This window comes from Leucopleurus acutus, assembly GCF_964270905.1.
Source record: "Leucopleurus acutus genome assembly, chromosome: X".
In the NCBI taxonomy this organism is placed as follows: Eukaryota; Metazoa; Chordata; class Mammalia; order Artiodactyla; family Delphinidae; genus Leucopleurus; species Leucopleurus acutus.
Window position 1 is genome coordinate 131,255,515 of NC_139148.1, and position 21,179 is coordinate 131,276,693.

General features: G+C 49.6%; 2 protein-coding genes across 3 annotated transcripts in view; one reads left to right on the plus strand and one right to left on the minus strand.

Moving 5' to 3' along the window:
- DKC1 (dyskerin pseudouridine synthase 1) lies at window positions 1–16,505 on the plus strand. Of its 2 annotated transcripts, XM_082865416.1 has the most exons (16): window positions 1–86; window positions 735–802; window positions 1,250–1,336; window positions 2,538–2,629; window positions 2,833–3,017; window positions 3,617–3,681; window positions 3,966–4,092; window positions 4,321–4,451; window positions 4,866–5,009; window positions 6,552–6,672; window positions 7,420–7,538; window positions 8,167–8,270; window positions 8,612–8,675; window positions 9,382–9,510; window positions 9,877–9,970; window positions 16,203–16,505. In XM_082865416.1, exons 1-15 carry the CDS (start codon window positions 71–73, stop codon window positions 9,940–9,942), a joined length of 1,518 nt encoding a protein of 505 aa, XP_082721542.1. In that variant the 5' UTR covers window positions 1–70; the 3' UTR covers window positions 9,943–9,970; window positions 16,203–16,505. The 2 variants fall into 2 exon arrangements, with proteins under 2 accessions (XP_082721542.1, XP_082721541.1); XM_082865415.1 differs by lacking the exon at window positions 16,203–16,505 and having other exon boundaries at window positions 9,877–10,596.
- Window positions 12,323–21,179, minus strand: part of MPP1 (MAGUK p55 scaffold protein 1) — a 22,206-nt gene continuing 13,349 nt past the window's right edge. Inside the window, exons 5-12 of the mRNA XM_082865420.1 lie at window positions 19,423–19,491; window positions 17,790–17,986; window positions 17,253–17,359; window positions 16,534–16,614; window positions 15,760–15,840; window positions 14,153–14,355; window positions 13,828–13,902; window positions 12,323–12,989 (exon numbers count right to left, since the gene is read on the minus strand). Coding sequence (XP_082721546.1) covers window positions 12,813–12,989; window positions 13,828–13,902; window positions 14,153–14,355; window positions 15,760–15,840; window positions 16,534–16,614; window positions 17,253–17,359; window positions 17,790–17,986; window positions 19,423–19,491 — 990 coding nt within the window. The 3' untranslated portion in view covers window positions 12,323–12,812. The remainder of the gene's footprint in view (window positions 12,990–13,827; window positions 13,903–14,152; window positions 14,356–15,759; window positions 15,841–16,533; window positions 16,615–17,252; window positions 17,360–17,789; window positions 17,987–19,422; window positions 19,492–21,179) is intronic.

Sequence of the window (21,179 nt, forward strand, 5' to 3'; positions counted from 1 at the left end):
GACGGCGGCGGGAGTCCGCGGTCGCTTCCTCGGCGCTAGCCCACGCGGCTCGCACGCTCAGCGGGGCAACATGGCGGACGCGGAAGGTACGGGTGGTTCTCTCGCGGGTGGCCGGGCGGGTTGCCGCGGGCCGGGGCCAGCTCCTTCGGCTAGGGGAGCCGGGGGTGGGGGGACAACTTCGAGGCCCGAGCTTTCCGCTAGCTCCAGCTGCCGGGCCTCCTGCCGACCTTGTCGCTTGGCCTTGGCTCCACGGGTGAGGGCGAGAGAGCGAGAGGCCCCCGCGGTGACGTGACGCCACCAGCCCGGGCCTCCCGCCGACGGTGCGTCCCCTTAGGGCCCGGGCCGCCGCCGCCAGCTCGGACGCCGCGGTCAGCGCCACGCGATGAGGGGAAGCAAAGGGGCCGAGGGGCTCGGGCGTGCGCGGAGCGCTAAGTCGAGAAAAAGTTCTAGGGGCCACCAGCCCTCGGGGACCGTTGGGCGGTCGCTTACGGGCCCGCGGCCAGAGCGCCGTGGGCGTTTCAGCCCCGCGCGGCCACGTGGTGAGCCGGGATGGAGGGCGACACGTGCGGCTGCTGTCTGGAGCCCGCCGTGCAGCCGCGCACTCGGCCTGACACCGGCGGCTTCCCCTGTGATCCTAGACAAGCATCCGTTTTCTACCTACCCTTGTTTTAAACTTCATTGTCTTTATTTTGGGGGAAAACTCCTAATTCTTGTGTGTGTGTGTTTTTTTTAAGTACTTATTTTACCGAAGAAGCATAAGAAGAAAAAGGAGCGGAAATCCTTACCAGAAGAAGATGTAGCAGTGAGTACGAATATGTTGTACTTTGCTTTGACTGGAAAGAAAGGTTTCTTAGCTGACAGATTACAGAAAAGAACTGTTTTTAAAGGCTTTGGAGGAAAGGGCTGTAATTGAGTGGTCGTTGTGTAGAAAGTACACAACGCCCGCCAACCTGGGTCTTTGCTGTCAGGCACACCCTGCTAAGTGTTGCTGGCCGCACCAAGTGCTCCCCCTGAAATTCTCTTATCAGACCCACTGCCCCGCTTTCTCTTAAAATTGCTGTGCCCGTCGTGGTGGCACTTCGCTTACGCTTCTCAGCTCTTTGTTCATTTCTTTTTCCTTTGGAGGTCCCGGGGAAAAGGCATAGACTACCTTGCTTTTTATTTCAAAGGTATAGACTTCTGTGGTAGTAGTGGAACTGTTCAAAGTCAGGTGGGAAGTCTAACAGGCTGTGTTTCTGTCCTGTGAAAGGAAATACAACACGCTGAAGAATTTCTCATCAAACCTGAATCCAAAGTGGCTCAGTTGGACACATCTCAGTGGCCCCTGTTGCTAAAGGTATGTGTTTCGCATCAGGTCAACGCTTGGCTTTTACATTGTTTTTGAGTATTAAACAGTTGATTGAGAGTGCATCCTGGACTTCGGAAATGCTAGATGAGGCCGTCTAAAACACTGTTCCTCAACGTGTCTGAGATGAAGGACCAGGGTTTGTTCGGGTTTTTTCCCCCTTCATTTCCAATGTACCCAACACTTGTAGAATACAGGTAAATTTTACAGCAGTGTCACACTGCTATCACATTTTATAAACAATTCTCAATTTCTGTACTTAGCCTCACCTTACAGACCTGTCCTGGTTTGTGGAGTAGGACATGCTTGAGAGCATACGGCCAGTGCCTGGCATGTTAACTTGCTCCCTAGAAGTTACTGGCTATCGTGTTGGGGTTTAACTAGGGTGCTTCGGTGATGAGTTAAATTACAAGTTTCACAAATGACATAATGGGCGCCAGCTACGAGATTAGGAGGTAAATTTATTGAAAGACTCCTTGACAGACTGTTTGAGTAAATCACTAAATATGAGGTAAAAGAGAGATTTGCATGTAGAATTGAATACAGTTGAGTTTCTGCTTGGCCAGATGTGTCTGCCATTTAGACAGCATCTGCTTCTCTATTTTTACCTGCTGGTAAACCAGGTTGGCAATGTCCCTACTGTCATGGAACTTAAAATCTAGGGGTGGGAGATACAGTTAAAAAAATCATTGCTGCTTGTGGAAAGTACCAAGATGAAGCGAAGGGGCTTCCATTGACGGGAGCCCTTTCAGGCTGGTGGTGGAGCCCTGGAAAGGAGAGTGAGAAGGGGCAGACGTGAGGAAAGTGGGGTAGGAGTGCCTGGGGCAGGTGCAGGCCAGTCAGGTGTGCGGAGCCGTGTTGCCAGTCCCCCTCCATTTGGTCCCGGAGAAAATCAAAGCTAGTCCATATTGTACTCATAAGCCTGCACAGTGAAGCCCAGTTTGTTCTGTAGTACCCCAAGAGGTCTTTCTGGAGGAGGGATCAAATTTGTCGTATTCTTACTCATATAGGTAATTTTTCCAGCATGTGGGGAGGCTTAGCAGTCTGTCACAGCACATAATGGAAATATAGGAGTAAGATCTAAAACAAGAAGCTGAAGCGTCACCATATCATGGTTCATGGTGGTCCTGACTTTTGTTTCCCACATGTTAATGATTTATTGTTTGTTTTGTGTTGTATCATTGCTTTCTAGAATTTTGATAAGCTAAATGTAAGGACAACACATTATACACCTCTTCCTTGTGGTTCAAATCCTCTGAAGAGGGAGATTGGGGACTATATCAGGTAAGTGTGTTGGCAACAGCACTGTCCAAACTTCCGTTCTTTTCAAAATGACCCTTTCACATCAGTTATTCACGGAGGTAGCGGTGGCATTGCCCTAAATACGATATCCTGTGCCCATGGTGAACTCTTCTTTTTTACTCTTCAGATTTAGTTTTCATTAGAGGACCAGAGCCGATGACACAGTAATTTCTTTCCCATTCTAGGACAGGTTTCATTAATCTTGACAAGCCTTCCAACCCCTCTTCCCACGAGGTGGTAGCCTGGATTCGGCGAATACTCCGGGTAGAGAAGACAGGACACAGTGGTACCCTGGATCCCAAGGTGACTGGTTGTTTAATAGTGTGCATTGAACGAGCCACTCGCTTGGTGAAATCCCAGCAGAGCGCAGGTATGTGGGAGAGGGAGGGAAGACGGGGCTACTTTGAGATTGGAAGGCTTTCTGTGTTTCCTTTCCTTTCTACCTTTTGGCTCTCAGAAATGATTTCTTCATTAGTAAAATCATAAAACAAAAACAGAAAACAGAAGCAAGGGATATTCTTGGTGTGTATGTGCCTTCTGTCCTCAGCCAGACCCTGGTGGGGCTGCCTTGTTTGGAGTTCTAGGTGCTTTTTATGCACACGTTGAGCCCAGCTCCAGGCCTGTCACTCCACGCTCCTCTAACCGCCCTGCTGCTTCTGCCTAAAGTGCCTCTCCTTCATTGGCATTGGGGAGAATTCTACTTGACCTTCTAAGGTGGTCTCCAGTCAGGCTCTCCACGGGCGCTCCGGCTGTCCCTGTCAGCATGTTGAAAGTTGAGCTCTCGATGAGATAGCGTCTTTAGTCCTTTCTCACATCTGCACCATGAAATCTGTCTTAATGCAAATTTTACAGAAACAGGAGTTCAAATTGCCTGCTTTTTCTGGCTGTACAAAATGGGAGTGATATAAGCATATAGAAAATACAGAAAACTCAGTGGCCACACCTGACTACTCTTTTGTCATTTTACAGGCAAAGAGTATGTGGGAATTGTCCGGCTGCACAATGCTATCGAAGGGGGGACTCAGCTTTCTAGGGTAAGTCTGTAATTGTAGGGAATGCACCTGTTAGCAACTGGGGTCTCTGAGGCCCTTGCCCTTGTCAGTGGGCTGCCGTGGCCAACCTGCTCATGTCCTTTCTGAGGAGAGGCTTCTGCTCAGCACTGAGCCATCCCTATGTAGTTGAAGAAAGAGTCAAAAATTGAAAGGCCCTTTTAGATCCTAAATGATTGAAAGAGACCTTTTGTGTTTCAAGTGTGCCCTTAAACTCCCCAAATCTGCCCTTTGATCTTATTTGAGTTTTGCTTTGTGCTTATTCTCAGGCCCTAGAGACCTTGACAGGTGCCTTGTTCCAGCGACCCCCGCTCATCGCTGCAGTAAAGAGGCAGCTCCGAGTGCGGACCATCTACGAGAGCAAGATGATCGAGTATGATCCTGAAAGGAGATTAGGTGGGTCCTTAGGCCTGTGAGGCACTGAGCCGACGTAGAGCACACGTGCGTAGGAATGAATTCTTGAGAATTAGTCTCTTAAAAGTAGATGCCTTTAGTATGTGGTGTAGTCGTGGCCTGTGTCCGTTGTCTCTAGTTTTGCTGGTGCAGATAGAGAATAACTCTGGGTTTCTCAACCAGTGGTGTGTTTACTTGGGAAAATATGTACTACTTTTGCATGTGTCTTAGGAATCTTCTGGGTGAGTTGTGAGGCCGGCACTTACATTCGGACGCTGTGTGTACACCTTGGTTTGTTATTGGGAGTTGGTGGTCAGATGCAGGAACTCCGGCGGGTTCGTTCCGGAGTCATGAGTGAAAAGGTACGTCATCGCGGGGCTAAGAGTTTTAGAGCCGGCTGGTACTTGGGTCCTCCAGCCCTTGGTGGAACTCTACCTGCTTCACATCCAAGAAAAGGCAGTTTCCAAAGTGTTGAGTTCAGTTCAGGGCAGCTTCCCTGTTCTGTTAATTAAACTTTGGGACATTGAAACACAGGCTGGCGGGGGGGTGACTGGATGGATAGCATTACTCTATTCATTTACCTCCTAGCCTACAGATATGCCTGCTTAGATTTAATAGACCAACAGGTAAAGAGTTGACTCCGAAGAGACCGGAGACTGATGAGCTTGGACTAGCAGACGGGACTAAATTCATTCCGTGTTTGGAAGTGTGAGGTCCGTTTGCCTGTCGGGGATACAGTGGCACTCGAGTAATTTTCATATGTGGCTACTTTCCAGGACCACATGGTGACGATGCACGATGTGCTGGATGCCCAGTGGCTGTATGACAACCACAAAGATGAGAGTTACCTGCGGCGAGTTGTTTACCCTTTGGAAAAGCTGTTGACCTCTCATAAACGGCTGGTCATGAAGGACAGTGCGGTAAGTTCTGTTTGGACCAAATGTGACCTCGAGAGATGAGATATGGTCCGTGTCCTGAACACTTCATTCTATTTAAAGAGATGAAATTGGGCTTTGTGAACTTGTAGCGATTATTTTCCCTTGGTTTATTTTCTGGTTTCGTAGATTGGACACTGGATTCATTTATTTGTTTTTTTGTTCTTGGAAGCATTTATGATTAACTTTTTATTAAGTCAAAAAGAAATATAAATTAAAGTAGAAGTTTAATGCTAGGAGTAATTTCATTTCGAAATAAGGCAAATACTTTAAAAGTAAGTAACTTGGTTCAAGAAATAGACTATCAGTGGTACATAAACTTTGCCCTCTTGTGAACTGGTAGCTCTGCATGTGCCTAAGACACCTTGGTTTATTTAAATTGTTGCTAGAAAAGGTTGTTTTGATGGGGATAAAAGGTTGAGACTAGAGAGTTTCAGAGATACGATAAGTTAGTTCTCCATTAAAGGCTTTGTTTTGTTTAAATAAATCCTAGTTTGAGGTCATAAAACCTAAACGTCACAGAGATTATCAAGCTTTTTTCCTTAGTATACTTACTAAATAACCTTAGAGTAATCTTAACGATGAAAGGAAATCTGCAGTTATTTGTGTTGCTCTGGGTTTCCTCTTTAGTAGTTATTTAAGGTTGAGTAGTCCAGAATTGTAAATAGCCTTATTTTTAATGGTATTATGGTCAGAGAATACGGCCTTCTGTAAGTTAAGATGCTTTGTGGCCTAGTGCGTAATCAATTATTGTTAAACAAGTAGCAATAAAAATTTTTTCTAACTTTTAAAGATATAAATTTTTGTATATATTTAATAACTCGAGCTTGCTCGTTCATATTTAGATCTTAAATTACATAGATGTTTGATGACTGTATAGATGTTATAGTTTGTAGTAAAAGACAGAAAAACTAATGAGGCATACCAAAACATGCCCCTATAGCGACTGAAAAAACTTAATCACGTAAAACAGAACAACATAAATGTGATCCCCCGTTGCGCTGGGGTCAAACTGGTCGCTTCTGGGTGAATTTCAAGGGAGGGTGGAATATGGTGAGTGAAGACAAGGTGGCACGAGGCGGGTTGGACGCATGGAGTGCTGTCGAGCTCGGGGAGGGTTGGCCTCGGCAGTCTTGCTTGTGAGTTAACTTTGGGAACCTGTCATTATCCAGATTTCCCAATAAATCTGATACACCTCCCAGCTCTGTCAGAGGTTTTTCCCTTAATGATTAGAGGCATAGAGAAGAGCAATTAAGGAAAACTGAGGCTGGGTGTTGGTTTAGTATGAAGGCAGCTCTAAGTGCCCTGGGTAGGAGTGGCTGTTTACGGCCCCCGCTGACATTTCTGAGTCGACATGCGTGAAGCGCCTGGCCCGTGCTGGGTGGTTGCCGTGAGCCTGAGTCCCTTCATAAGCTAGACCGTGGCCAGTGGCCATGGGTGTCATTGGTCCTCTGTCACGGGTGGGGGTGGGGTGCAGGGCGGCGGCCGCCTGGGGCCGTGGCGCTCACCAGGGACACCACCCCGCAGGTGAACGCCATCTGCTATGGCGCGAAGATCATGCTCCCAGGCGTCCTCCGGTACGAGGACGGGATCGAGGTCAACCAGGAGGTGGCGGTCATCACCACCAAAGGGGAAGCTGTCTGCATGGGTAAGAGGCGAAGGCGCCCTTGGCCCTCCTGCGCCGCTGCAGCCAGGCTCACTGACGGGCTCCCCCGGGCCTGGCCCCTCGGGCTCATCTGATCGCTGTGTCGCTCGGGGTCTGTCGGGGTGCTCACAGCAAAGGGCCATGTCAGACGGGCATAGGCGGCAGGGAGGTAAGTGGGGCTTCCTCTCGCCCCACTGGCTGCTGTTAGGAGCTGTGTCTCAGCAGTTGGGCTCTCCTCGGCTCTCCAGTGAAAGGAGGAAATCATCAGCGAAGTGGGGGTGAATGGCTGTGGTAATTAAAGAGCCTTCAGTCCACTCCTTGTCTGCTTGCAGCACTACCTGTGAAGGTTCAGCTACTGCCGGATTGTCCCTGTGTGTGGCCTGCGCTCCAGGCAGGACACGCATGTCTTTGGGGTCCTTTGCTTTATTTCTTGTGCAAATTACACAGGTTAAATAGCTGTGGTTCACTTATTAAGAGGTCCCTTCTGAGGACCTAGGAAGCATTGATTTTTGAGTGTGATTAGTGTCAGTATTTTTTGAACTCGATAAGTAACGTGATTTCACAGCCTTTCTTCCCCTAATGGTGGATTTCCTCCATATGCAATGCTCAGCAAAGGAAACCTCAAGGCAGGAGAGCTTAAGAGTTTTAAATAGGTTTTTAAAAGTTGTGTAAAACAGTGGCATTCGGGCTCATTGATTATGGAGTCCTTCCCCTTCAAGTCGTTCTTTTACCTCTTTCCAACGCCTGCAGCTATTGCATTAATGACCACGGCAGTGATCTCCACCTGTGACCATGGTATCGTAGCCAAGATCAAGAGAGTGATCATGGAGAGAGACACTTACCCTCGGAAGTGGGGTTTAGGTCCAAAAGTAAGTGGGACTGGGCGTGTGCCCTGCTGCCTTATTCTGTTTTGCCTTGTTGAATCCTCACTTGGGCAGCTCCCACTGTGTGTCCACTGCCACGTCCTTGCCTCGTGCTGGGCTCTGGGGAGTCACTGGTAAGTAGAAACGGGCCTGTCTCAGACCTTAGAGATTTCAGTCTAAGGGGGACAGTAGATAGGCAATGCTCAAATTGCACAGTGGCGTGGTGAGGGCCTTATGAAGGGGTGTGGAGAGGTGCCTAACACGTCAATCAGCAGTCCACGATGAAGGCTTCGGCCTGGTCGGGGAGTCGGGGTGAGGGATCTGGAGCCACGCCAGTGTGCGGTACGTAGTGTTAGATGTTGAGGTGAAGCAGGGAGGGAAGAGTCCAGGGCTGATGGAATAGCATGTGCAAAGGCCCTGTGGTCAAAATGACACTGCAGAGGCTCCCACTGGTACAAAAAGGTTTGCAACCTTTGATAAGTCCCATGTTTGCTCCTATTAGAGGGAGGGTGAGTTTGGAGCACTCTGCTGAGAACACCCAAGGGGGGCACCTTAGTTGCTGTGTGTGTGTGGTCGTGGTACATGCTTTATGTGTTGACACTGTACTAACGTTGAAACCCTGACGGTCCACCAGGCAAGTCAGAAGAGGCTGATGATCAAGCAGGGCCTTTTGGACAAGCACGGCAAGCCCACGGACAACACGCCTGCCGCCTGGACACAGGAGTACGTGGACTACAGGTAAGGGCGGGATGTTTCCCAGCCATGTGGTGGGCAGAGGGCACGCTGGCTGCAGTGCTATAGTGACCGCAGGGGAGGAGGGGAAGGCGGGGAGCCCAGACGTGGGAAAGGGGTGGATTTAGTTTGGGGGAAACGTGTAGGACCTGAGGGGACTGGCCTTGGGGCGTGTGGAGTAGCCGCTTAGGGCGTTGGGCAGCACGACAGACAGTTAACCCTTTCTAGTCTGGCTCGTGGCATTCCAGCAATTGGTGAGTTGTTCTGTCCAGCATCAGGATGTTGATGGTGGCCTTAGGCTTGCCGGATCTGCTGGGAACGACTCTCACCTGTCGCTCCTCTTTCAGCGATTCTGCCAGGAAAGACGTCAAAGCCCCCCAGGTAGTTGCCGAAGCAGTCAAAGCCCCAAAGGTGAGTGCGTGCTCTGAGGGCTTCGCCATGTGCCGTCCAGCCACACGTGCTGGCTCAGCGGGGTGGGCCTTCCTGCCCCCTCGGGCTCTGCAGGCTCCAGTTCGCGTTCCCTGTCGTGTCTGCTGGCAGGGGTGTGGGCTCAGCTGAGGCCGTGACCCCGGAACAGGGTTGGGCCAAGGGGCGGCACAGGCATGTTGAAGTAGAGGCCGTGACGCTCGGGACCGGACGAACCCCTCCGGACGGCACCAGCTCAGTGTTGCGACCGGCCGCGGGAAGCACGCGGCGGCTGCTCGGCTCGGGGGCTGCGGGCTGCTGGTGTTAGACTGCAGGATGGCTTGTCTGTACCTCGGGTGGCACAGAGTGTCCTGAGAAGAGCTGCTTGTGCCCTGCTTGGGGCCCGCGCTTGCCTGTCTTCTCTGAGCACTCGTGGGAGCGCCCCTGGGGGGCATGCGGTCCTGCCCTTGGCTTCAGTGAGGACGTGGCCTTTCTGGCCCGGCCCTGTGTTGCTGCCCTGGCGCTCCTGCTGTGCCCCTGGCTTCCTGGTCTTTGAACCCTTGGTAAACAAAGCCCTGTTGGGGTCTTTGAAAACTTCCTGTTGGATCCAATCAGCATCTTCTCTGCTGGCTCCTCCCCTTTTGACTTACTGAAACTTTCTCATCCGCATTTGCCCAAGATCTTAACATTTGATCAATTGTCTCCACCTTAGCGGAAGCGAGAGAGTGAAAGCGATGAAACCTCTTCAGTGGCTCCCCAGTTGGTCAAGAAGGAAAAGAAGAAGAAGAAAGACAAGAAGGCCAAAGCTGCTCTGGAGAGTGTGGACGAGCCGGGAGATGGGGTGTGTACAAACACGTCCGGGGCCCAGGGCTCTCTTTGTCCTTGAAGGGGAAGGAATTGCCCGCTGGTGCCGGCTTGGTTACTCGGGGAGTTGCCCTGTGGGAAGGACGGGGCCGGGCCCAGCTTTTTTATAGTAAGGGCTCAGAGTTAGGGTTGTGTTGATGGTGGGTGGGGAGGGTGCATGGCTGGGGGATCTAAATGCAGGGGCATCGTGGAAAACGCGGGATTTGTGTTATGTGCAAAATTTACATATTGCAGGATATCCTTACGGATCCTGAAAAGGCTTAGTTGACTGTGTGGAACTTCCCTGATTTCCTTTGGGGAGAGTGGCAGTGCTTAACAGACACTTGCTTTCTCTTTCCCCCAGGACAGTGACACCACCAAAAAGAAGAAGAAGAAGAAGAAAATAAAAGTGGAAATCTTCGCTGACTAGTGGACGCCACTTGAAGCACTGTGTCCAGGTGGGAGGAGGAATTAAAGCCTTATTGAGAAAACATAACTACATTTGTTCTTGAGGGAATGAACCTGAGATCCCGGAAAGGGCGGAGAGTCCGGCGCGTTGGAGCAGCTGCTGCGACCTTGCTGACGTCCCCTGGCGCGGTCATCCCATCTTGTCCTGTTTTAAGGACACCGGTGAAGGGGGCGGGCGTCTCCCCTTCAGACCCGGCACTGCCCGGTGAGCATCCGCAGCTGTTTCCTGGGGGCCGTTTTCACATCATGGGCCTCTCCTAGTTTGCTTCCCCCTTCCCTCATCAAAAAAGTTTATAAAAATCAAGTCTGCTCAGCAAAATGGTATAGAGCAAGTAAAAAAAAAAAAAATAACTGAATCATGTTATTAATTGAGGGGTAATCATTTTTCCAGTGTCTTGTGAGGACTCTAGTGTCAGTCTCCTCTGTCACCCCGTATTTCCCTTCTAGATGGAGGCCTGGCCAAGGGCTCTGTCGTTCCATCTCATGAGTTATTTCCAGTCACTTCGTCACTGCTTGTGTATATAGGCACCACTCAGACACTTAAATCCACCTGTGAGAGAATCCCCAAAAACCACGCCTCCGTTCTTTGTTTTAATCCTCAGTTAGCTTCATTGCTGGGAGAAGGTTGTAATTTTTACTTATTAAAGTTTACTTATGAAATTTTTAAAGTATTCCTGTTGGATTTTCTGATTGTTGATCTCAAACTAGGAGGACAGAAAATATATTTTGATTAAAAATGTTGGGTTTCCCTGGTGGCGCAGTGCCTGCCGATGCAGGGGACGCGGGTTTGAGCCCCGGTCCGGGAAGGTCCCACATGCCGTGGAGCGGCTGGGCCCGTGAGCCATGGCCGCTGAGCCTGCGCGTCCGGAGCCTGTGCTCCGCAACGGGAGAGGCCACAACAGTGAGAGGCAAAAAAAAAAAAAAAAAAAAAAAAAATGTAGGGACCTTTATGTCCTAGTTGAAATTTGATGCTTTTCCTTTATGTTTGGTTACTTTTCTTTCTCTGGTTCTGCGTCTTGTAACACTTCCCTTTGGGCCCGTCATCTGGCATGAGATCAGATACTCTGGAATCTTCATCAAGACACTGACGAGATAAGAGGGGACTCATCACAAATTAAGTGATGTCCAAACTACTTGAGAGGAGAAAGGTTCTCAGTATTACGTGGTGGGTGTGCAGGGCAGGAGGTGCCAGTGCCTGTGTCTGTTGACAGCCCTTAAGTATCTGCAGACACATCTGGGCGCAAACTCGACGAAGGGAGCCACTGAAGCTTTTGCTTGGGCTGGAGGCCGGGTGAGTGACAAGAGAGGGCGCAGTGGTGGAGGATGTTTAGGAATCTGAAGGCCTTGGTGAGAGGTCTAGAGCAGTTTGTGGGGAAGTGCTGCACTGCTGGCTTGTCACGGCCTCTGCTGCCCGGGACCCTGAGCGCAAGTTGCACACCTGGGCCCTAGACGTGCCAGGATGTACGCCTCCGGGAAGTTCAGTGTGTGTCCACGGTGGGTTCCCATCTGGGGTGCTTGTCTACGTGGGTGCTAGATTCAGGAGACCTGCAGTGTGACTTTTGAGGGCACAACTGCATCTTAGTTCTTTGGGGCTAATGTGACTCTCAGCTGTGTGAACAAGGGAGCAGAGTATTTTGTTCTGGACACATTAGTTTAAATCTGGGCAGCAAGTCTGGGGTGCTCTGAAAACCATGTTGAGAATAGAAGAGAAAGCTAAATGGAGTGGTTATTAGGAGGAGAGAGAGATCTGGAAGACATGTCGAAACCAAGGCCAATGCAAGTGGAAGCAAGGACTTCAGAGCACTCTCCCCACTGGAGCAGAAACTGGACGGTCCCCTTATACCTTTGCTCCCAAAATGTTTTTTGTTTGTTTTTGTTTTTTGTTTTGTTTTTTGCGGTACGTGGGCCTCTCACTGTTGTGGCCTCTCCCGTTGCGGAGCACAGGCTCCGGACGCGCAGGCTCAGCGGCCACGGCTCACGGGCCCAGCCGCTCCGCGGCATGTGGGATCTTCCCGGACCGGGGCACGAACCCGTGTCCCCTGCATCGGCAGGCGGACTCCCAACCACTGCGCCACCAGGGAAGCCCCCAAAATGGTTTTATATGTTACACACACGTATGTGTTCACATGCACATGCCTGGCCCAGCACACAGGCACCAGCCACGTGCACGTAGGCTTTTAGCCTGACTGACCTCTAGGCTTAAGGTCCTCACAGGCCTGAGGGAGACTTGTGAACCCAGCAGAGGCGTCTGGTGTTGGTACCATCCTCCAGCAGCTGCTCCCAGAGGCTTGGGGCACAGGTCGAAACCCAGAGAGTTAAAAGGTACAAGGTCATTGGCGTTTTATTTTAACACAGCAACACTTTTATTGCTTTTGAGGGTTTCGCTAGAGCAGACCTCATCCTATTGCACAGCTGTTTCATTTGGCAGTTTAGAAAGTTGCAGTTAAAGCTTTCTTCAAAGCAAAGACAAATGAAATGCCCAGTGTGATTGAAGGTAAAGGAGTGCAGGCTTCAGAGGGACAGGGTCCATTGCTTTTCCTCCCCGTGTGTACCATCTTTGATCAGCAGCTGTGTTTGGATAGTACTTCCGGACCCCAATTTCCAGAGATCCTTTGGAAATCCTGATCCACGGGGCCCCGTCTGTCAGGGAAGTCAGAGCCCAGCCCTTCAGAAACCTGAACAAGATGGATACCCACTGGTCATGAGGATAGTTGCAGAGAGCTGGAAGCTGACACAGAGCTAGCTGGGGCGATCCTGTTTGTCTTAAAGCAAGGGGAATGGAGTTCCTAAGGCTCGACAGGGGCCCATAGTCGTTCCCCCTGTTCTGCAAGCTTAGTAAACCCAGGAGACGGGCACCCACTGCGGAGAACTGCATGCCCGGTCAAAGGCTTCTTGCAATTTCTTAAGGGTTTCGTCGACGCTGTTATTGACCAGTGAGAGGTCAAAGTAGTGAGCATACTGGCCACGGATGGCCTCGGAGTCCTTCTGCAGCTGCTGCAGGGCTTCCGTCTGTGGAGGAGACAGAGAAAGGGAGGGAGGGGGAGAGAGGGCGCCATGGATGGAGCAGGGATCCACCCGTCTGCACCCCAGCACCACCGACTCCAGTAAAACGTACAAGTACAGTGAGATTGTGTTTCCCCTCTAGCAGACTTCACCGAAGATGAAACTGCATAACATGCTCCTGGCATAGGGACGACCTCTCTCAACGTTCCCAACACAATCCTGCCTGGAATCTCTCCTACAGATATATTTGCACGTGTCAAACGCCGTACGCACAGGGCCATCGACCGTCGTATTATTTATAATAAGTTTTAAACCCAAATAGCCATCAAGAAGGCAATGAGGAGACTAAATGAGTGTCTGCTACATCCACACGATGCGAGACCACAGCTACTGAGAAAGCGCAAAGCAAGGCGCCTGCAGGGTGGGTTTGGGGCGGCTGGGCTCTGGGGAGCGGGGAGGCCTTTCAACACGGTCCTGGCCTCCTTCCCGCCCCTCCCCGCACAGCACGCACCACGTGGGCCCAGGGCCGCCTCTTGTTCTTCACAGTCCCTGCCCTGCCCCCAGATGCCCCTCTTAAGCCCATGTCGCACCAGTGTCAGGATCTGCTCTTCTGCAACAATGGCCTGGCTAGTGCATTAACAACTGTGTGCTGAACAGACGGGACAGGCACACGTGCTCTGGCCCCTGGCCGGGCGGGAAGGGGACAGCAGCAGGCAGGGTTAGGTTTAGGGTCGGGAAGCTGAGCTCTGCCGGCGCTCTGGCCAACGATCCGGACCGATGCCCGGTCCTCATGGGCCTGGAGAGCGGCCCCCACCACCACCCAGCACAGACCCTTCAGTCCCACCTGAGTGCCCTGGTCAGTGGGTGCGATGAACACAATGAAGGGTGAAAGTTCTGCCGTCCGAACAATCTTCAGGGTCTGGAAAAAGGGAGTGGAGGAAGAAGAGAGGGGAAGAAAAGGAGTTAGCTGTCGTGACAGACCTTTGCGATTGGCATCTTCGGGCCTCGCCAACCCCCGCACCGTCTCCAGCATTTCTGGTCCTGCTGTTCTTCCTCCAGGTGATCCCAGGGAAAGCTCGTGGCACAGATCTGCACTCGCGGGAGGGTCCCACGAGCTGTGCCCTTCAGCACCCTTTTCCCATCCGCTCCTGCCTTCCATGCCTACCCACCTGGGGCTCAATGTCAAGGATGGCGATCTTGTCCTGCTCGTGGATCTGGTGCACTGTTTCAAATTTGGTGCCAAACATGTTGCCCTGGTAGCTGCCAAACTCCAAGAACTCGTTGGCAGCGATGCTCCGCGTCATCTCCGCTGTGGAGACGAAGTGGTACTCCTTCCCGTCTTCTTCACTCTTCTTGGCCGGCCGTGTCGTATCTGTGCACGAGAACCCAAATCCCTGAGCAACTCGGGGCCTCCTGGGCTCCCGAGGGCTCGGACGCTGGCGTCGCCACCGCCACCCCAGCTGCGTTTAGCGCACGGAGTTTCCCGGAGGGGTGTCTCACACAGGACCCCGAGGGGCTGACTTTGGGAAACGAAGAGGACCAGGAAGTCCCCCATCCGCCCAGAACACATTTAACTGTCAAGAGCCAGAGTACCATCCTCCTCCCTTTATGAAGAAGCATCTCTCAAACACCAACCCCAGGGACACGGAAGCTCAGAAATGAAGAAATGACAGCTGAAAATATTTTAGAAACAGATCTCCGGGCTACAGTCAGGATTTCTGGGAAGTACACTGAAAGTCTCCTTTTCGTTGTTTGGAAAGAAGAGTACTCTGGTTTGCTTTAAACTCACACTGTTAAATGCTGGAATGTCCTTAAGTCACAACGTTTACGATTACTCATGTAAGTGATCCTCTGAGTAAAACGTGCTACGGATGCTGTAGCTTGAGACGCGACCCCCTGGTCGCCTGCGTCATCCTCTGGTCTGTCTCAACGGGCACCTTCTCCTCAATCCACAACTGCCGCGCGTCTTTCTTTCCATCTTATAAAACGATGACTCTTCTTTGACCTGAGTTATCCTCACCTCTTACCCTTTCTAACTCACTTCTCATTCTAACTTATTGAATGATGGAACTGTCGTGGTTATTTCTACCTCCAAGGCCTTCTGCTTTCTGACCCCAGTGTGTCACTCTGTCCTCAAAGGCAAAATGGAGAAGGAATAAAAAAAATACAAATAACAGGTTTAGAATCCAGTTTTTTACACAGATTCGCTCCTGGGAATGCAACTAATCTAAGCGTCCGCCTGACTGCTGGCCTGACCCTTCTACAGCAGCTGCTGGGGTTACGGGGGCCTTACTGAGCGCTACTTTGAGAAAACATTTCATGAAAATTGGTGGCTGTCCTGTAATTTCCTTAGCCACTCAATGGACCGGAAGAGAGCTCTCAGAGTGATTTAGGCATATGAGAAAGTGTTTATAATATAAATTAAAATGAAAGAAAGTAACATAAGTTTTTAATAACATATTATTTGTTTAATCTTTTAAAGCAGTATAAAAATGTTGACCGCTGCTTCTCTTACGTTGGGCACAAATTTGTATCTTTCCAAATTGGCTTTTCTTTTTATAATCAAACATTTTTTAAAAAAAAAATCACAAAGGAGGGACTTCCCTGGCGGTCCGGTGGTTAGGACTCAGCGCTCTCACTGCTGGGGCCTGGGTGTCATCCCTGGTCAGGGAACTAAGACCTTGCAAGCTGTGCGGTGCAGCTGAAGAAAAACAAATCACAAAGGAAAAGACAGATGACCCTGGCAACGTGTCCTTGAGGCCCCCGAGCTACTCACACGGGGCGGGGTACGCGAACTTGTCCGGGCTCTGGCTGAGCAGGGCGCTCTTGATGTGGCTGCGGCCCACGCCGCTGGCTCCTGCACAGACAGAGGAGATACAGGCTTCCATTCCTTGCCCCAGGCACAAAGGTGGGGCTAGGAAGAGGAATGGGATAGGGGTTTTCATCTCTCAGACCCTCGAGATGAGCTACAGGTCAAAGCGAGTTGCGTGGCTTCTGGGCTGGTGTCAGGAGGACCGGGGGCTCCAGGCGCTGGGGTCCCAGTTAGGATTCCGAAGACAACTGGCATTTCCGCAGAGGAGCCAGCTACCACATGGCATTTTCTGTTTATTTCTGAAGTATATTTGCCTTACTGGACTCTGAATGGAACTGACTTTTACTGGAAATTTAAACAGAACCCTCATACAGGTCCTCTAACCAACTCATGTTTTCACTCTAAAGATGGGGAGGACCCGGAAGCATAGGCCTGGAGCACCCCTACTGCCGCCAGACGGACAGACAGCCCGAAAGAGTTAGTTGCTGAAAACCATGTAAGGTTTACCCTATGTTGTAACGTGAACCCGGTAAGGACTCAGAAAACTCCTTATATCTGCTCCACGTGGAGGACCCAAGACACCTGCCTTCCCGTTTCCTTTTCTTCCTCACTGCCCTTGTTTTTTTGTTTGTTTTGTTTTTTTGAGAGAGGAAGTGAGGGAGGTTACGTACTGCAGGCAGGGAAATAAGAACAGAAATGCAGAGATGTACTCTAAGTGGCAAAGCAATGAGAAGATACCGATGAGCACGAGGGTCTTCCTCTTGAACGCAGGGAGCCGAACAACTTCCTCGTAAGAAACAACATCCAACTGATCAAAAACTAGAGACAAAGAAAAGCAAGCCGTGTTCATGCCAGAGCTGGGCACACAGCGAAGGCTGCGACCGGCTATACCGGCTCGGACAGCATCAGGGACAACCTGGATCATGGATGCCCTTCCTTGGGGTCTATTTTTTGGTTTTCCCAACCCCCGCACCATATAAACTCAGCACGGCTGTTGGTCAGTCCTCTGGACTCGGATTTTCTCTAATCTTTTGGCCCCCAACCTCTCCACTTCTTCTCCACAGTTCGTTACCCGACGCGCCTGTCATCTCCCCTTATCTCCAGCTCGCGCTGCTGTCCCTTCCTCTCTGCCACCAGCGTGATGCTCCGGCCACATCTGCCTCACTGGAGGCAGGAAGGAGGCATTCAACAGTGGCGCAATCGTAGATTATTCTTCACTTGCTATCTACAATCCGCTCAAACGCATTTATAATGTTCATATATTTCCAACCATGGCAGCTAAGGGACAACATGTGAATTAGTTCTAAGGAAAACAGGCCACTGTCTGGGGCTGCTCAGACCCTGCAGTTGGCCACACTGATGGCACTGATGTACTGAGAAGGGTCTGGAAGACTGTTGGGTTGGCTCCCTGGGGGTGAGAACGATGTGCCGGGCAGCGGGGAGGCTGGGGAGCGTACTTGCGCTGTGCTTGGCCAGGTACTTGTCTTTGTACTTTTTCTTCTTCCCGAAGGGACTGCAGCTTGGAGCCTCACTCGGAGCAGACTGAGCCCCGCTCGCCACGCGCCTGGAGGGAAGAGATGACCGAGGACACTGGTGGCTTCTTGGTGTAAAAGCCCGGGGTCATTCGCCTGTGCCGTCCCTTCTACACAGAACCCCCAGACCCATGTGCCTCCTGCCCTTTGTGTCATCCCAGACCCCGTCCTCCTCCGGCAGAGAAAGAGGGGGCTGCAGTCCCAACGCGGGCTTAGGGACCTAAAGCTTAGGGAAGGCATTTGTGGCAACACAGATCCACGGATGAAGGGAGAGCCAGTCGTCCTCCTTCACCCGTAAGGGCCAGTCAGGCTCATCAAGGCATCATTGCCCCCCCCACCCCGCCCATTCTTCCAGGAAAAGCGGAAGGTTGGCCCGGTTGAGAAACAGAAGCTATACACAGGATGAGATTTCGGTAGCTGAGCAGCCGTGGCGCCCATGGGTCCCCGCCATTGGCAGCTCACCACTCCTGCAGCTCGGGGGAGGGGATCAGGCCCGCCGACCCCTGGGAGGATCCTTCCACCCGTCCCTGCCACCAGTTGCTGTCATCCTTGTTGATGATCTGGATGACGTCCCCGGTGACGAACTTCAGCCCCGCCTCCTTGCAAGGGATCAGGTTGTCCTTTTTGGGATCATAGTCAAACTGTGCTCTCATGAACATCTGAAAAAGAAGGCTACTATCTGAAATGCACTTGTTTCCTTGTGAACGCGCCCGAAGTCCTGACCCCACGATCTACTTCTACACGGAAGCTTGTCAGTTACAATACATGGATACACGTGCCCACCATAGCATTATCTCTTAGAGCGAAATATTAGAAACAATCTGATTTTCCAAGAATGGGGAATTAATTAAATACGGCCATCTACAGAATATATTACCATGCAACTATAAAGATCAATTTGTAGAAGAGTATTTAATGTCCTGGGAAAATGCTGCTGATATAACATTAAATGAGAATATCATTAAATAAAAACAATACCTAGTACGCTTGAAATTTTAAAGGAGTATTTCTTTCTACATAGAAACAAAAAAGACCGAAAGAAGTTATATCAGAATTTAATACCAGTTACCTCTGCTAGGAAGATTAGGGGTAAAAATCCAACCCAAAGAAATAAAGAAATAATAAAGAGCAGAAACCAGTGAAACACAAACTAGAGTTGAAAGGATCAAGAAAGGCAACATTGGTTCTCTGAAGACTCATGAAATTAAGGCTGATTAACAAACTAGAGAAGACACCATTTCCCAGCAGAGAGCACAACGTAACACCACTATCACAACGGCCAAGATGAAGGAAAAAAGCCCAGATAATTCTAAGTGCTACAGTGACCACGTGGAAGAGCTGGGACTTGCAGCCGTGAATGGAAAACCCTGGAAAGTAGTTCGGCAACATCGTGAAAGAGGCACGCAGCCTAAAGCTCGTCAGAAATGCACCAAAACTCAGGTACAGAGAGGTTCATGGCAGCACTAAGTTTTGTAAGAACTAAAAAGCTGGAATCACAGAAGGCCCTCCAGAGCACAGTCATACAACAAATGAAGAAGAAGGAATCACCTGTTGCTACAGCACAGACTTCACACCGAGTGAACAAAATGAGACACTAAAGGATTCATACTGCATGAGTCAATTTACACAAATTTCAAAAAGGGGCAAAACTCGTCTCTGGAGTTAGAAGTCAGGGCTGGCGGGACTGGAAATGGGCACGGGGACTCTTACGGTGCTGGTCACGTGGGTGTGTTCAGTTTGTGAAAATTCATCTACTTTTACACTTACGATTTGTGTCCTTTATTGTATATGTGCCCATATATACCAAACCTTCAATTTAAAACAAGTTTTTTAAAAAAGAAAATTATACCATCATACGATAAGTGACCCGTGACAGAAACTTCAGAGTTATTTTTTTAAAACTTCCGTCTTCCACATTTATCTGTCAGGGCCCCGCAGCCTGCCAGTTTGTAACACATGTTAGTTTGGTTCAGAGAGTACCAGGCAGCTATGCTTGTTGAGATATTTACAATCACATCACTTCAATCAAATTCGAAGAATACACACTGGGCCTGAATCCTGCCATCATCACAACAGAGAAGATGGTGCCACCTACCTGCAGTGCAGGAAGCCGATTTTGCTGGTTGGGAATTACTTTCAATGAGATCATTCCTTTGGTTTCTTTCTATTAAAAAAGAAAGGTGAAATAAAATCGTCATGTAAAACGAGCCGGGGTGACTGGGGGTTTCATTAAGTCATTTTTCCCCTCCCAAAGTCCTGGGCATTTTTTTCCCAATAGCCATCTTTACTGTACACTTTGAAATCTTGTAGCACAATGCTTCCTCCAAGACAGAAGTGTCATGTGCCCCATAAACCAGCATAACAAAGAATAACGAACAAAGGCTAATAGTTTTCCCTCCTCCGCGCAGTCGACCCCCAACAGGTCCCCAGAAGTATTTAAAATGAGCCCTGGCACACGAACAGCCACACATTTCTCCACACCAATAAAGGGCCAGTCATGTGCCTAAATACTTACACACAAATTCAGACATGTGTATTTTTGCTAGTTGTTTTTAACAAAAATGGGATTATACTATATGCATTACTCTATGACTTGCTTCCAGGTTGATACATGAAGACCTCACTCACTCTGTCTCATGGCTCTGCCGCATCCCTTGCTCAGCCACCATCCCCATTACTGGGCGTGTCCACTGTTGCCAGTTTTTTTTTTATTACAATCTGCTGCAGTAGACACCCTTTAACGCGTGTCCTTATATATTTGCATTTGATTTATACAGAATAGAACCCCATGATGGAAACGCAGAGTCAAAGGATAAAAACAATTTTATAGCTATCCTCAAATTACTTTTCTAAAAAACTATAAAAATTCCACTCTCACCAGGAGCATATGAGAGTCCCTTTCCCCTGAAATTCTTGCCAGAATTACATGTTAACGTTCGTTTTAAATTTCTGCCAATCTGATGGGTGGAAATTATTTCATGGTTGCTTTATTTTGTAATTTTATTACCATAACCAAAATTGAGCACTTTTCAAGAGCTCATTGGCCACATGCTTTTTCTTCTTATATATTTTGCCCAGTTGTCTAGTTGGTTGTTTGTCTTGTGAAAGCCCAGAGTCCTAACCACTGGACAGCCAGGGAACTCCCTAGTTTTTTGTCTTTTTATACAAAGTTTAGAAGCACTTTAAATATTAGAGTTGTTAACTGTCTACCTATTATATGCACAACAAGTATTTCTCCAAGTGTATTGTTCATGGTAACTTTTGCCAGGACACAAATTACCTTTTACATAGTTGATTTTATTTACATAAATCAAAAAGAAGCACAAATGTTGAATGTTCGCATACTTGAAATGGTTTTTATGCAAGACGAAGGGATACAGCTGTGCCATCGGCTCAGAGAAAACACGTGCATCACGTTCTATTGAGAAGCAACCATTAGGCCAAACTGCTCCTCGTGTTGGTGACCATGAAACGATCCAGCCAGTGTCCCGGTGGGAAACAGGTGGCCCACTCCAGAGGGTGGGAAGACGCTGAATGAAGGGTCTGGGGCACGTGGTCCGACACTGTTTGCAATTGGTGGATATGTCTTGTAAGAGTCGAATTTTCATCTACCTGTTCTCCCTGCAGTGTTTTCTTTTCTAGTCTTTTCTTTGTGGAAGGAACTGGGTCGTTGGTCCTATAGAGTTGCTCATAGGTGGGTTATGCCTACTTCAGAGTTATATCTTACAAACCCCTTCACCCTCCACATTCATTTACCAAGGTCCTGTCCATTCTATTTCGGTTGTTTCTTTTCTTCTGCTTGTTTTGGGTTTCATTTGTTTTCCTTCTTCTAGTTTCTGTGGGTAGAAGCTG